Source organism: Scyliorhinus canicula, chromosome 16, assembly GCF_902713615.1.
Source record: "Scyliorhinus canicula chromosome 16, sScyCan1.1, whole genome shotgun sequence".
Taxonomy (NCBI): domain Eukaryota; kingdom Metazoa; phylum Chordata; class Chondrichthyes; order Carcharhiniformes; family Scyliorhinidae; genus Scyliorhinus; species Scyliorhinus canicula.
In genome coordinates this window covers 10514195-10529557 of record NC_052161.1, presented here as the reverse complement: position 1 = coordinate 10529557, position 15363 = coordinate 10514195, and the positions used below count along the sequence as shown (strand labels likewise).

Here is a 15363-nt window from a genome sequence, read left to right as displayed (position 1 = left end):
CAACAACTCCATTATCACATTTTGCAACTACCAGCACAGTAGAAGACAAACTAGATGGACGTTGCTCTTTATTTGTCTGTATTTTCATATACCCAAATTCTTCTGGAAAACAGTGGCAGTTGTTATGTAACCAGACAGGCAGCTGTTCTGTGCCTGCAATGCCCCTCATGCAGTCATTAGCTGGATAGCCGATTGATATTTTATGGTGATATTAACTGACGGAGTAATGCTTGGCCATGAATTAGGGCGAACTCCCTGCTTTTCTTTGAGGCATTACTTGGTGTCCATGTGAATCACAGGAACAGGCAGTTCGGCTCTGGATTTAACTTATCCAGCTCCAACAAAGGAGCATTGTTTCAATATCATAGAATCATAGAATTTACAGTGCAGAAGGAGGCCATTCGGCCCATCGAGTCTGCACCGGCCCTGGGAAAGAGCACCCCATTTAAGCCCCACACTTCCAACCTATCCCGTAACCCAGTAACCCCACCTAACCTTTTTTGGACACTTAAGGGCAATTTAGCATGGCCAATCCACATAATCTGCACGTCTTTGGACTGTGGGAGGAAACCGGAGCACCCAGAGGAAACCCACACAGACATGGGGAGAACGTGCAGACTCTGCACAGATAGTGACCCAAGCCGGGAATTGAACCTGGGACCCTGGAGCTGTAAAGTAACAGTGCTAACCACTGTGCTACCGTGCTGCCCTAGTAGCTTTTTTTGGAATCATGGAATGGGTACAGCACTGACCTGTCATGCCTGTACCAGCCCTTTGCGGAACTTGTCTAATCCCACTTCTTGAACCCTTGCAGACTGTGTGGTTTTACAATTTTTCATAGCAGTTTTGATTCAAATGGGTGGCTTGTTAGGCCACTTCAGAGCAGTTAAGTGTCAAACATATTGATGTCGGTCTGGAGTCACATATAGACCAGATCGGGTAGGGCAACAGGTTTTGTTCCTTGAATGAATTAGTGAACCAAATGGGTTTACAACATGGTCACCTTGTAGCTTTCTATTCCAGATTTATCTAATTAACTGAATTTAAATTGCCCCGTCACGTAATGGGACTTGAACTCGTATCTTCCTGGTCTACTAATTGCTATGCTACTATGCTTAGAACATCCAAGTGTGCGTATTTCCCAAAATTTATATTTTTGTATTTTGTAAATCTGTGTAGGTGGCAAAAAGAGGAAGCCCTCCAGGAACAGCGAGAAAAGCCCTGAAGAGAATTTAAATGTACCTCAACTAAAGATCTGACGTCTCCAACGAAGCAACAAGGTTAAAGCAAAAGAGCATCGGCGAAAATCACTGACTGATTGTGAACCATTCCTTACACCAGAGCCCAAATAATAGATGCGGTGATCGCCAGACATTGTCAGGGATTGTAAACATGAAACGGTATCAGAGCAGTGAGAGCAGGGCCCAAGTAACTTGATACAGTTTTTCCCAAGTAATTTGATACTTTCAATTGAGAATTTAGGGTTTGCATGTTTTCCATTCCTCTGAAGTAAAATGAAAGAGCAGCAAACCATATAGATTTGCAATGAGCTGAAATTTAGCATTTTATATAATGTTATATAATGTAAAATACATTATTTTTCAATGAAAGTCTCTATTCCTGTCAGCATACCGCTGCTCTCACCCCCGCCTCCCATTATAACCTAGGTGTGTTGTGATACCGTAAACACAGCCTTTCTGTGGTACAGATTGAAGTGCGCTTCAGAAACATAACACCTCTCGGGTTTCACAAAACATTGATGCTCCATTGGAGCATTGCTTTTTCAGTTCACAAGATGACATGAGCCCCTTTGATGTGTCTTTGTCTTGTAACGCACACCCCTGGGGTGTGGCCCCTGGGAGGTGGGAAGGGGAACAGATTTCTTCTGGTCACAATATATTAGCAAAGTTGTGAAAACAGCAGACTGTAGTAAAACGATAAATGTATTCTAAAGGAAGGCGTTTACTATTTCAAGCTTAATTGTATATGTGGGAAACCTTCCTGTTATGTTTACCACGTTGCTGTCACAGCAAAAAGAGGAAGTCTTACCCCTCCATACATCACCTTGTTTCAATAGATACAAAGCATGTTATAGCCCAAATCACTGCAGATTGAGTGCTGTGCTTATGAATTGTATTACCTCTGATGTTTTTCAGGTAAATATTTTTATTGTAATGATCTAAAATATATATTGTAGAGAGTAATTAATATTTACGGTTTCACCACTGCAATATTTATTATTTCAAAAGTGTTGCTCTTGATAGTGTATAATGTTACCTGAACATGCATAGCCTTGCAATGGTTACCTCCTATCCTGTAGAGAATATCCCGTAGTAGATAATCAAGACAAAAGTATTCACTCGTTTCAGATGAATAGCATTACTGTATATGAATGGCTGTCTGTTCTCAAGTAGGACATTTCTATTCCCTTTCTGTATCTTTGCTGTGCTGACTCACCCCTCCATCCCCCCCACCCCCCCATCCCCCCCATGCCCCATCTCAGAACGTTGTGTTTGCATATGTGTTCTGTGTGCAGTACCTTGGAACAGTGCACATTTTGTAGCAGAAATTCTGCTTCATGTCATCACCACACATTACCACAGACTCTTTGAGTTTCCAAGTATTTTACGGCAGGCATGTTTGTTCAAAGTGTTGCCCAGTTGAGACAGGTACCTCAAAGAAGTGCAATTTTACAGGACCAAGTTATAGTGCTGACTCAGCCATCCCAAATACCAGTTAATTTTCGCATTAATCTGTCAAGGAGCAGTTGGTCCTGCACCAATATTGAGATGGTCCAAAACATACTGCAGTTATACTGAGGCCAGTGAAAATTGAACCATCCTCTTGGAAATTCAATACAAAATAATTTAATAATAATAGTCGCTTATTGTCACAAGTAGGCTTCAATTAAATTACTATGAAAATCCCCTAGTCGCCACATTTCGGCACCTGTTCGGGGAGGCCGGTACTGGAATTGAACCCGCGCTGCTGGCATTGTTCTGCATTACAAGCCAGCGGTTTAGCCCACTGTGCTAAACCAGCCCCTCATGATGAGTTGAGGTACATGATCACTTGGTGGCTTTTTCCAACTTGTACTACAGTTTTTGTGTCAGGATACAAAAACTATTTCACGTAATCATGGAAACATAATTTAATTCCAAGAGGCTGCAGATGTAGTACATTTAATCAGCCTTTTCTTGCCTTGAAATCAGGTTTTGTAGTCCTCGTTTTCTCCTGACAATTTTCTGCCTCCCTCGCTCACCTATAGTCAGTTAGTGCTTAACTGGCACATTCCCATTATTCATGTATGAACCTCCATGCAAAGTTTTTTGACAGCAAGTAGGCATCACACTTCAACCCACTAAGAAGTATACAATTCCATGCACGAAGTATACAATGGGGATCACCAGATGACAAGTAGGAGCAGGAAACCTGGGTCATTGTCCTCTGCCTAGCCCCAGGCACGGAGTCCATCTCCAGCACCTGTTCCACCGCAGTTTGGGATAGCACTGACAGAGGATTGAATATTATAGTTTCCTGTTCAGTGTGTGTGTCAGGTGCTTACAAGTGAACTTCATTGAGCCATATGGAGAGGCGCAATCCTGATTGTTTTTAATTGTGGTACGATCCATATAAACCAACGCTTGCATTGCTCAACTCTTATAAAATGGCAGACAGGCAATTACTGGTAATCATGGAACCATAGCCCTGCAATAATTGGTGCCTTCAGGGGAGGCAATAGAAATTGTGTGTGGGTGGACTTTTGCATTTAAATAAGTAAAATTGGAAGGTTTTATTAATTTTTGTACTGATGTGGTGCTACGTTTGCCTGACTTTTAGAGTGGGTTTGTCAATTGTGATGGTTTCACCAAATGGCATCCTGCATCAAATATGCCACCCAGTTGAGTAGAATATATCACCCCCCTCCCCCCATATCTTTTAAATCAGAAAACAACACTGTGCTTGGTTTTGCTCAAGTGGGGTATCTTGCAGTGTGCCGATGTGACTTCGCCTTGTAAGTTTAGAGTTTTTAAAAAAGTTTTGCCTTTAAAGTTACTGGAATTGTAAATTAATAGTGCGGCAAAGGGCAGCAGGGACCTTGGTGAATAATGGAACAAACCGTTTAACCCCTAACAAATGAGACATAAAGATGTAGAATTAAACAGAAAGGACTGAATTTGAATAGGGCGACAAAGGGGATTGGATTAAGAGGTAGCAATTAATCATTAATGCATCATTAAAGGGGTTCTTATGCTGTCAATTGCAAGTCTTTAGGGGATAATGGTGCTGATATTGAGTCAGCAGCTGATTTGAGCAGGATTGTGGTGGGTGTAAAGTGCTGCGGCTGGCCCCCCGGTGCTGCGGCTGGCCCCCCGGTGCTGCGGCTGGCCCCCCGGTGCTGCGGCTGGCCCCCGGTGCTGCGGCTGGCCCCCGGTGCTGCGGCTGGCCCCCCCGGTGCTGCGGCTGGCCCCCCTGTGCTGCGGCTGGCCCCGGTGCTGGGGGAAGAGTTTGGTGAGGTGAAGTTGGACAGTTTTCCATCCAGTCACCGTTAATGGAAAGAGAGTGAGTGTGCGCGTGGACTTAGATTGAATATCCTGCTCAAATGTTCTCTAGCCTCTTTACCCAAATGAGGTATCTGAGGACTTGCTAGCTCACAATAAGGGCTTAAAGGTGAGAAAGATGCTCAAATCAGCCTCTTTGTAAAAAACATGTCACTTATATTTCTCGTTAAGCTCTTGATTACTCTCTTTGCATTCCAGCATTTTCTCGTTTCTTTTCTAATTTCAGATAATATCTGTATTTCCTAAAGGGAACCAATTGCACTGAACAAATTGCTTCACAACAGGGAAACCTTTTAGGAAGCTTTCAGTGCAATTGAAAAATACATTGAAGTCAGGTCACTTCATGATGAAACACCCAACACAAAAAGAATAGATTGCTATTAATTCACATTGGAGTTCACTGAGGCGATGATCAATCTGAACGCCAAATCAGAAATCTTTTTATTTTGTTTAACCCTTTATTGAATGATTAACTGATTTTTCCACTGGGCTGAATTGCCACTTTTAGCTGTGCTATCACAGGATCAATGCCAGACTCCTATAAGGCAATAAAAAGGGAGAGTACGAACTGGGGCCATTAGACCCAGCTTTCCACTCAGCTGAAAAAATGATTTAGATAGACCTCTCCTTTAACTTGTTACTTTAGAGAGTTGAAATAGAATAGCAATTGCCACATTTTATCGCCACAGGTTTCCATTAGAATTCTGACTGAATAACATTGTAACTGTGCATAATGGGTGCAGATTCTGGTTGACCCTTTTGCAACTCCATCCTGGACCGATAGTAAGATTGTGCCTTGAGATCTGATATTTGCTGAGAATAATCAATTGCAAATTTTTGTTGCTCGTGCTTCCAGATCTAATGGAAGAGAAGCGAGTAGAGATGGGCAATTACTTCTATTTTTTTTTAAACCAGTCTTTTGAAGGAAGAGGAAAATGCTTTTAATGAAAAGCAGGACTTTGAAATGTGTATTTTCTGAGACTGCAACTTGATTATTGTTATGAACAGAATCATGTTTTTGTTTTTAACCGAGATAAATATCACTCCCAGGCCACCAGTATCTGGATTGGAAAAAACACCCCACTTTAAACCAGTGCCTACCTGAGCCAAAATCAGATAACTGGTTAGTGTAGCAGCACAATGTAGTGAGTGAGTTAAAACCATAACCATCACAATTAATGCCATTGCAGTGAAAGTTTCCCCTTTTTATCATAAAGCTATGACCTTTCTTTGGATTGGGCATCGTTTCCAAAAAAAAATCTACATTTTTTGTGTTTAAAAAAAAATTACTCTTTCCCCCAAACTACAAAGCTGTCTGTTTTCAGAATGCATTCACAAGGAAGATGTTTTGGGAAAAAGGACAGGACAAACGAAACAATCTTTTTAAAAGATCAATGCTCCTTGATTGAATGACTTTCCAGGAAATGCGTGGAAAGTATTAACGAACAAAGACCACATGACCACGGTATCGGTGTGCCTTCTGGAAATGGGCAAGAAAAGTTGCTTTGTTTCTCAGTTCAGCCAACAGTGGGGCGTAGCTCAAACCCAAACTAGTCAATGAGCCTCTCGTTTCCATTCCTACCCTGGCTATGTTGCAGTTACAAAGCATGCATTATTTTTTGTATGAGGATTTTATATGGTGGTTCATAATGGGACATTAGAATAGGAGAGCATACTGGAACACTGTTTAAAATGTTATGCTTTCAAAATCATTCATGAAATTAAAACTCTACTATTATTTGTGCCAGAAAAATCATTGCATGTATTGTGCTCTTAGGTTCAGTGAATAGTGACAAGTATGCTACCTCTAAAAAGTTAAAATTCTTATTTACTTTGTATGTATTTTTTTAAACAACTCATGTTCCAGCCTGTTACCATTGAAATCTAACTGTTGTAAATGTAATTGTGACTTGGTAACATAATAAACATTGGAACAAGACTTGTCTGGTTGTAATTCTCTGCTCGTTACTAGTGAATTCGCTATTCACTTTGTGAATAATCGCACTAAGGAAGGTAAAGAATGGCTTATGGTGTTATGATCTGGCAGATGGTAATGTAATTACAATGTAATTACATGCTAACCAAGTAAAAGGGAAATTTGTGCAGCGATCGCAAAAGTTTCAATTTATACTTTACTACAAGAAAATATGGGTACTGAAGTTCGGAGCCACAAATCCCAGTAACACTGTTGGAGCTTTAAAATATTAAATTTAAAAATTCATTAAAAGAAACCTTGAACACATAATATGACATTTACACAGTTTAAATTAATCTTGCAGAACATTTCCCTAAAAGATTATTACTTGGTTGAACTCACAAATAATCAGTCTATAAAGAAACTTAATCCATATTTTAAAAATCCAGTAATATTACCACAATGTGCAACCCACTATTGCTAGAAGATCTCTTTTTTCACGCTCATTCCACTTTGGGGAATTTCAAAAAGCTTTAGAACAACAGCTCACTCCACTTCACAGATCTATTCCAGCACAGAGCACACTCCAGGGTCTTACATGATCACTCCCCTCAACACCGCTCCCACTTTCCCAGAAGTTCCTTTACAAAGAACAAAGAAAAATACAGCATAGGAATAGGCCCTTTGGCCCTCCAAGCCTGCATCAACCATGCTGCCCATCTAAACTAAAATCATCTACACTCCTGGGTCTATATTCCTCCATTCCCATCCTAGTCATGTATTTGCAAAAGATGCCCTTAAACGTCACTATCATCCCTGCTTCCACCACCACCTCCGGCAGCGAGCTGCAGGCACCCACTACCCTCTGTGTAAAAAAAACTTGCCTCGTATATCTCCTCTAAACCTTGCCCCTCGCACCTTAAACCTTTGCCCCCTAGTAATTGACCCCTCTACCGTGGGGAAAAGCCTCTGACTATCCACTCTGTCTATGCCCCTCATAATTTTGTAGACCTCTATCCGGTCACCCCTCAACCTCCGTTGTTCCAGTGAGAACAAACCTAGTTTATTCAACCGCTCCTCATAGCTAATGCCCTCCATACCAGGCAACATCCTGGTAAATCTCTTCTGCAGCCTCCACATCCTTCTGGTAGTGTGGCGACCAGAATTGAAGACTATACTCCAAGTGTGGCCTAACTAAGGTTCTATACAGCTGCAACATGACTTGCCAATTCTCCTAATGCAAATCTCTGCCCATGTGTTTATTTGCAGAACATCTAACTTGGTCCTATTCACCTCAAAAACCTACTTTTCACACCTAGGCCCTTTAATAGTCTCAATTTCATAGACACTCAGTTCCCAGCTTAATAGAACTGTATTTCCAATGACTAACACAATATATTCAAAAAAAATAACATTTTAATCGTACCTCCGACAGTTTCTCAACCTACTTCGCATGACAATATTCATCTATACCAAACAAAACTATTACACTATAGAGCACATACATTAAATATGACGATATACACAAGTCTTTTGGTAAAAATAGAGTTAATTTCAGTCCATTCTCTGCGTTCAAAATGATTAAGCTCCTTTGAACTCTCAACTTTTGACAATGCATCTGCAACTACATTTTCTCATTCAGCCACATGTATACTTTGTAAATTAAGCAGTTGAAGTAATAAACTGCAACTCAACATTCTGGTTTCAAAACCTTTCCAGAAATATCAAAGGATTATAGCCTATATAAATAATTGTGTGCTTGCAATATAAATTTTGAAATGTTGCAAAGCGAACACCTGACTTGAAATGTTGCAATGCTAACCCTAACCACTATAGGCAATGATGGTGAAGATCCACAGAATCCACGGCAAAGAACGATTCCGAGGTGGGCAAAGAGCACGCGGTCGTGCATGTGGGAAGGACGCACCATTTGCTTGTACCAGGACATTGGGGCCGTCCTGGCCAAGCAGCGGGCAGAATTTAGGTGGCCAAAACCACACTGTTTAAAAGCAAAGTGTGATTTGGCATGCTCTGCCAGCTAGACTAGAGTCAGGCAAAAAAAACTATTTCAATATATCAGAGGAGGCAAGCGGGTTTGTCCAAAAGAACAAGCTCGGGGGGGGGGGGGGGGGGGGGGGGAGCAGTGAGGGACAAAGAATCTTAATGCGGACTTTCAAGAGTCCAGGGAGGAAAGGGGTAACTGCACCTGGGGATGTGGGGGGAGGGGGTTTGGGAGTCAGAAGGGATGGATAGAACAGAATCCATTTCTGGGGAAGCGAATACACTAACGAGCAAGCAGAGGGGTTAGATGGAATGGGTGTGCGTGACACAAGAAAGAGAGGGGAAAGGCGAGGTGGTAATGGGGGAGCAGGGAAAGGGAAGGGGGGAACTGCATGGTCAGAAGGCCTCAGTGGGGGGGATGGGGGGGGAGGATAGGTAGAATGTTGGTTACAACAGGTCGCATGTAGAGATGGCTGGATAGAGTGTTATGGGCCAGGGTTTAGAGAACCCCAAAGTGTATCATGGAGTTCACTTGACCCACAACTTTTAATAGATTGTGGTATGGGGAGCACACGGCCCACTCTACAGGATGGTACAGCAGAAATGGAAAAGTATTTTTAAAGCAAAACAATGTTTATTCTATGAACTCAAGTAAACCTTTATAAAACAAACAGTGAACATCTTAGTAACCATTAATTTGCATATAACCCCCAAAGAATACAACACTAAGTAATCCTTTAAGCTTTCCTTTTAACATCCATAAGACTTATAACCTTTAACAGAAGCACATCAGGTTAAAGTCACTACTAAGAACGTTTATAATTCTGAATTCACCAAATGATCAAGAGATAGTCTTTTCATGGCAGAGAGCACAATAGTACACCTGCTTTATCTGGCTTCAGCTCCAACACTGAAAAACAAAACCAAAAAACCACAGACACACCCAAGCTTTTCTCAAAGTGAAACTAAAAAGCAGAGCCAGAGCTCAGCTCCACCCACACTCTGACATCACTGCAGTAACATGAGCAGCCAAACATTTCTTAAAGTAACATTCTCATGACAAGAGGAAGGAGATGATGGCCATCATGGCCCATGAACAAAGGGAAATTCTATTCAGTTCTCCCTCTGTGCCGTCTGGTAACCCAACGATCTGTAGGTTCTGCTGACGGGACCGTTTTCTTGGACATCTCCCCAAGGCTGGAATTCAACCTGGGTCCCTGACACCGTAATGCAGCTGTGCTAACCACTATGTCTGCGTGCTATCCTTACAAATGCTCCCTGCATTAAGGCACAAACAGCTGAATTCTCCGCACCCAGATGCCGAAATCGCGGCTGGCGCAAGGGCGGAGAATCCATTTTCCTGCAAGGAATTGTGACCAGCCCCGGTCCCCTGATTCTGCGGGCCCCGAAAAATGGCGCACTTGGGGAGTACGCTACACCGCATATCACCTATCTGGGGCCATTGCCAGAGGCCCACTCCGCCCCCGAACGGCTGAAGTCCCGATGGCGTGGATCTACTATCCCCAGCCCGTCGGGATACTCACGTGATGGCTGCAGACTCAGTCTGCTGCCGCCCTGGTCAGGGGCAGGCCGGCCCGGGCCTTATAGGCGGCCGGGGAATGTTTGTGCAGGGGTTAAGGGTCAGGCGTGTGGCCGATTGGGGGGGGGGGGGTTCTTTTTTGGCTCCAGTTCCGTGGTCTGAGTCCGCCATGGAGCACGGCGCAGCTGCTGTGTGCATACAAGGCCTCCGACCCAGCAATGCGGGGTCCGTATCTGCAGCAAAAGCTGCTAGATCTATGTCAGGTCCCTGCTAGCCCCCAGCAGGGCTAGGAATTTGTGTTCCTTTCATGCCAGCTTTTCTGGTGTGAAACTCCACTATTTTGATGCCGGCATGGGGACATAGTCCCAATAATGAAGAATCCAGCCCAAAGTCTTTAGGCTTGTATTTTTAACATTACTTGTCCCACTATTTTTCACTGTGTCCGTGTTTGAATCTGGCCCTTGGTTTCTCGGCCTATCACATTTCTTATTCCCCTTTCTATCATTTGTTTTTATCCTTGAACCTCATGAGCACTACCTACCAACCTACTCTGCAAGAGCAATGTCCAGATTTCTTCTGGCCATTTTATTGCTTTCCAGTCTTCTCAAATGAAATAATGAATGCCTCTACATCTTTTTCCTCAAACTTTAGCAGGGCTTTCACAAATTTAAACATCTCCCCCTTAAACTCTGGTCTGGAAAAGTTCTGCTCCACCTTTTGGTGCCTCTTTAAATGTTTAGCCTTTTAAGCTGGTAATCCCTCTCTCTGACCTTTTATATTTTCTCCTTTTCCAATTGCCTTCACTATTGTTTTTCTTCTCAGCCTCTTGCCTTTTCCTGCTCCTGACTCTCTGCTTGCTCCCTTTTTAAGTGTCTGTTCCTTTTCCTTTTCTTCCAATTCAAGTTTTTTTTTCCATTTGCAACTGACTTGGCCAAATCTATTCTCGTGACTCATCTCTTGGAGAACCAAGTCGCTCTGGCATCCCTTCCAATTTCACTATTATCTCAACTATGTCTGCATTCCTTGCCCCTATGGTTAATTCTAACCGCAACTTATCTGCCAATTCCATTAGGTGAGCTTTGGTTACTTTTTGTAAACCAGCCAGAGTTGCATCTTCCATTTGCAGTAAGGTTTTAGCCATTGCCAAAGACATTTTGCAGTCCAACCACTTTAAAATCCCTCAACTGCAACTCCTGAGTACAGTGTTCTCCTAGCATTTGTAGCCTTTGGATTCACCAACTCCAAGCCAATCAAGGCAATTTTAATACTGCAAAGAGTCCTCAATTATGTTATGCAGGTGGTAATTGCCAAATCGCAAAGGGTAACTGGGAAGCTTTCACAACTATTTTCAATTTGTATTTTGTGTACAAAACTGCATGTACTGAAGTCAGGAGCCATACTAGTAACATGTTCAAGATTTTAATTTGAAACATTCATAACGGGCTGGTTTAGCACACTGGGCTAAATCGCTGGATTTTGAAGACCAAGGCAAGCCAGCAGCACGGTTCAATTCCCGTACCAGCCTCCCCCAACAGGCGCCGGAATGTGGCGACTCAGGGCTTTTCACAGTAACTTCATTGAAGCCTACTCGTGACAATAAGCGATTTTCATTTCATTTTTCATTAACAAAACATAAGAAAACTTAAACACACTAACTTGAATCAGGTCCCCTAGAAGCATATTCGGGGTGTAGGATCGGCCGGGGTTGGAAGCGAGTGCGGAGGCAGATGTCTTAGCCTTCGCTTCGCTGATCACTCGAAGATGGATTCTGTTGGGATGGAGGTCGGCTTCTCCACCCTGTGCCTCGGCGTGGCGGGGGGGGGGGGGGGGGGGGAATCTGCTGGAATTCGTAATGCTTGAGAAAGTAAAGTTCGAGTTGAGGGGGAGGATGGAAGGGTTCTACAACTCATGGGCCTTGTTCATCATGCATTATCACAAATTATGGGAGGGGGGTTGGGATGTGTAAGTTATTGATGATTCGTCTTCATTGATGTTTTGTATTCAAAATGTTGGGAGCTGTTTTAGGGTGGGTGGGATGAGGGGATTGTTGGCTTGGGGTTTGCCATTGTATTTGTTGTTATTGTTAATTATTTGTTGTTGTAAATATGAAAAGGAGAATAAAAATATTTATTTTTTAAAAACGAAAACTTAAACACACAAAATTACATTTACACAGTTAAAATTAGTCTGACAGAATATTTCCCCAAAAGATTCTTACTTGGTTAAACTCACAAATAAACACCCCTTTAGGCATCAGTCTATATAGAAGCTTCATCTATATTTTTTAAATCCAGTAATATTATCACAAAGCACAACCCACCTTTTTCTTTTTCTCTTTCATCTTTAAAACCATTGTTTGCATCCTTCTTTGAAACTTACCTTTCCCAGTATATAAAAATCTTTTATGTTCTCCTTATGCTACTACTTTCGTGTGAAATAAAATTTGATAACTTTGCCTTATTTATCTGTGACCTTTTCTAAGTGTTAAACTCCTTCTTACCTCCCTTTGAAATTCAACAACTAACAATCCAAATCCTCACCTATCTCCCAATATAGAAGTCAAATCTAACTTGGTCCTATTCTCTTCAAATGTGTTTTTCACACCTAACCTCTTTGATCATCTCAATTCCATCGGCTCTCCACTTACACCTTAATGAAACTAACTTTACAAACAGCATTTCCACAGACCGAGACAATATTCTGAAAAAAAATCAAAACAATATTAGCATCACAATGGTTACACTATTATGTGCAAATCATTGGAGATATCTATAGATATGTTTATATCTCTCTATGTCTATCTCTCATATATATTTAGGGCAGCACGGTAGCATGGTGGTTAGCATAAATGCTTCACAGCTCAGGGTCCCAGGTTCGATTCCTGGCTGGGTCACGGTCTGTGCGGAGTCTGCACATCCTCCCCGTGTGTGCGTGGGTTTCCTCCGGGTGCTCCGGTTTCCTCCCACAGTCCAAAGATGTGCGGGTTAGGTGGATTGGCCATGCTAAATTGCCCGTAGTGTCCTAAAAAGTAAGGTTAAGGGGGGGTTGTTGGGTTACGGGTATAGGGTGGATACGTGGGTTTGAGTAGGGTGATCATTGCTCGGCACAACATCGAGAGCCGAAGGGCCTGTTCTGTGCTGTACTGTTCTATGTTCTATATATATATATATATATATATATATATATATATATATATATATATATATATATATATATATATATATATCTCTATATCTATCTATTTATATATATATATATATATATATATATATATAAAATATAAAGCCCTGAAACAAACATTACTTTTGACTTTATTAACGTGGACAGTTTGTATTTCGAGAGATTGGTCTGAATTCAATTTGGGAAATATGACAGAATTTTGTTATATTCATGTTTAGCTCACTGGTTTAGCTCACTCAGCTAAATCGCTGGCTTTTAAAGCAGACCAAGTAGGCCAGCAGCACGGTTCGATTCCCGTACCAGCCTCCCCAGACAGGCGCCGGAATGTGGCGACTAGGGGCTTTTCACAGTAACTTCATTGAAGCCTACTTGTGACAATAAGCGAATTTCATTTTCTTTATAATACAGTTTATGCTAGCTAATCTCCATGCTATTGTTGATAGGTAATCTTTAGCAGGGGTGCTTTTAAACCTACTTAAAAGGGAGGGAGACTGAAAGCATAAATTTCAGGTAGTTAGCCGAATATCTGTCATTGAAAAGTTGTGGAAGACATTATTAAAGATGTTACAGCAGGGCACTTGGAAAGATTCAAGGCAATCAGGCAGAGTCAACATGGTTTCATGAAAGTGAAATTGTTTAAACAATTTATTGTAATTCTTTGAAGGAGACATGTGCCATGGATAAAGGGGAAACCGGTGGATGTACAGTACTTAGATTTCCAGAAAGCATTTGATAAAATGGCGCATCCAAGGTTATTGTGGAAAATAAAAGTGCTTGGTGTAGGGGCAACATGGATTGCTGACATGGATTGAAGATGGCTAGCTAACAGGAAACAGAGAGGAGACATAAATGGGTCTTTTTCTGGTTGGCAAGATGTGACGAGTAGTGAGCCTAAGGGATCAGTGCTGGAGCCTCAACTTTTTACAATTTATATCAATAACTTGGAGGAAGGGATTGAAGGTGCGGTTGATAAATTTGCTGACATTGCAAAGAGAGGTAGGAACGTAAATTGTGAAGATGACATCAGGAGGCTACAAAGGGACATTGATAAGTTAAGTGAGTGGGCAAAAATCTGACGGAGTATAATGTAGGCAAATGTGAAATAGCCCATTTTGGCAGGAAGAATAATAAAAGAGACTTATTATCTAAACGGTGAGAGATTGCAGAGCTCTGAGATGCATGCAGAGGGATCTTGGTGTCTTAGTGCATGAATCACAAAAGGCCAGGATACAGTTACAGCAAGTAATTGGGAAAGCAAATAGAATGTTATTGTTTACTGTGAGGGGAATTGATTACAAAAGTCGGGAGGTATTATGTACAGTATTGGTCTCTTTATTTGAGGAAAGATGTAAATGTGTTCACTGTTCAGAGGTTCACTAGACTAATACCTGGATTGTTCAGATTGTCTTATGAGGAAAGGCTGGACAGGCTAGGTAGGTATTTGCTAGAGTTTAGAAGAGTAAGAGGTGACTTGACCCAAACTTTTAAGATTCTCTTACAAAGTGTCGATGCAGACTCGATCGATCGAATGATTCTTAGAGAATCTACAACTATGGGTAACTTTAAAAATAAGGGGTCACTCATTTAAGACAGAGATGAGAATTTTTTCTCTGTGGGTTGGAAGTCTCTGGAATACTCTTCCCCAAAAGACAGTGAAAGCAGAGCCTTTGAATAGTTTTAACGCAGAGGTAGGTAGATTCTTGGTTAACATGGGGGTGAAAGATTATCGGGGGTTGATAGTGTTAGGACACTATTGTAAAGCCTTTGTCTGTTCTGTGTCTTCTGTTATTCCTGGTCTTCTTGCTAGCTGCTGCATCACTGAGATTTCCGTTTAAGCTACAGATCTTGGGCACACTGAAACACCCCTGTTCGAATGGACCAGACCAAAACATCTCCTTTGAGTTCTATGGCAGAACCTGTGATGTCAATTTGATAGACAGTCAATCGGTGAATGTAGAATTCTCAGCCGTCTCTTATTGTTGCCTGGTATTGTTGGAGCTTTTCAGAACGTATGGAACAGGAGAAGCCAGGGCCATTTTGCCCATGCAAAGAAGACGCAGGCCAGGAAGCATCTGGGAGGCACTCTCTCTCTCTCTGCTGCTCTCTCTCCCTTGGCCAGGCGATTTCTAAAATCTCCAAGCCAGTTCTGTGAGATCTCTCCTATT

At 42.0% G+C, this 15363-nt stretch overlaps 1 protein-coding gene across 1 annotated transcript in view; it reads left to right on the top strand.

Moving 5' to 3' along the window:
* Positions 1 to 4278, top strand: part of LOC119979688 (metal transporter CNNM1) — an 85304-nt gene extending 81026 nt beyond the window's left edge. The window contains exon 10 of the mRNA XM_038822232.1: positions 1180 to 4278. Within this exon, the coding sequence (XP_038678160.1) occupies positions 1180 to 1259 (80 nt within the window). The 3' untranslated portion in view covers positions 1260 to 4278. The remainder of the gene's footprint in view (positions 1 to 1179) is intronic.
* Positions 4279 to 15363: the final 11085 nt, after the last annotated feature.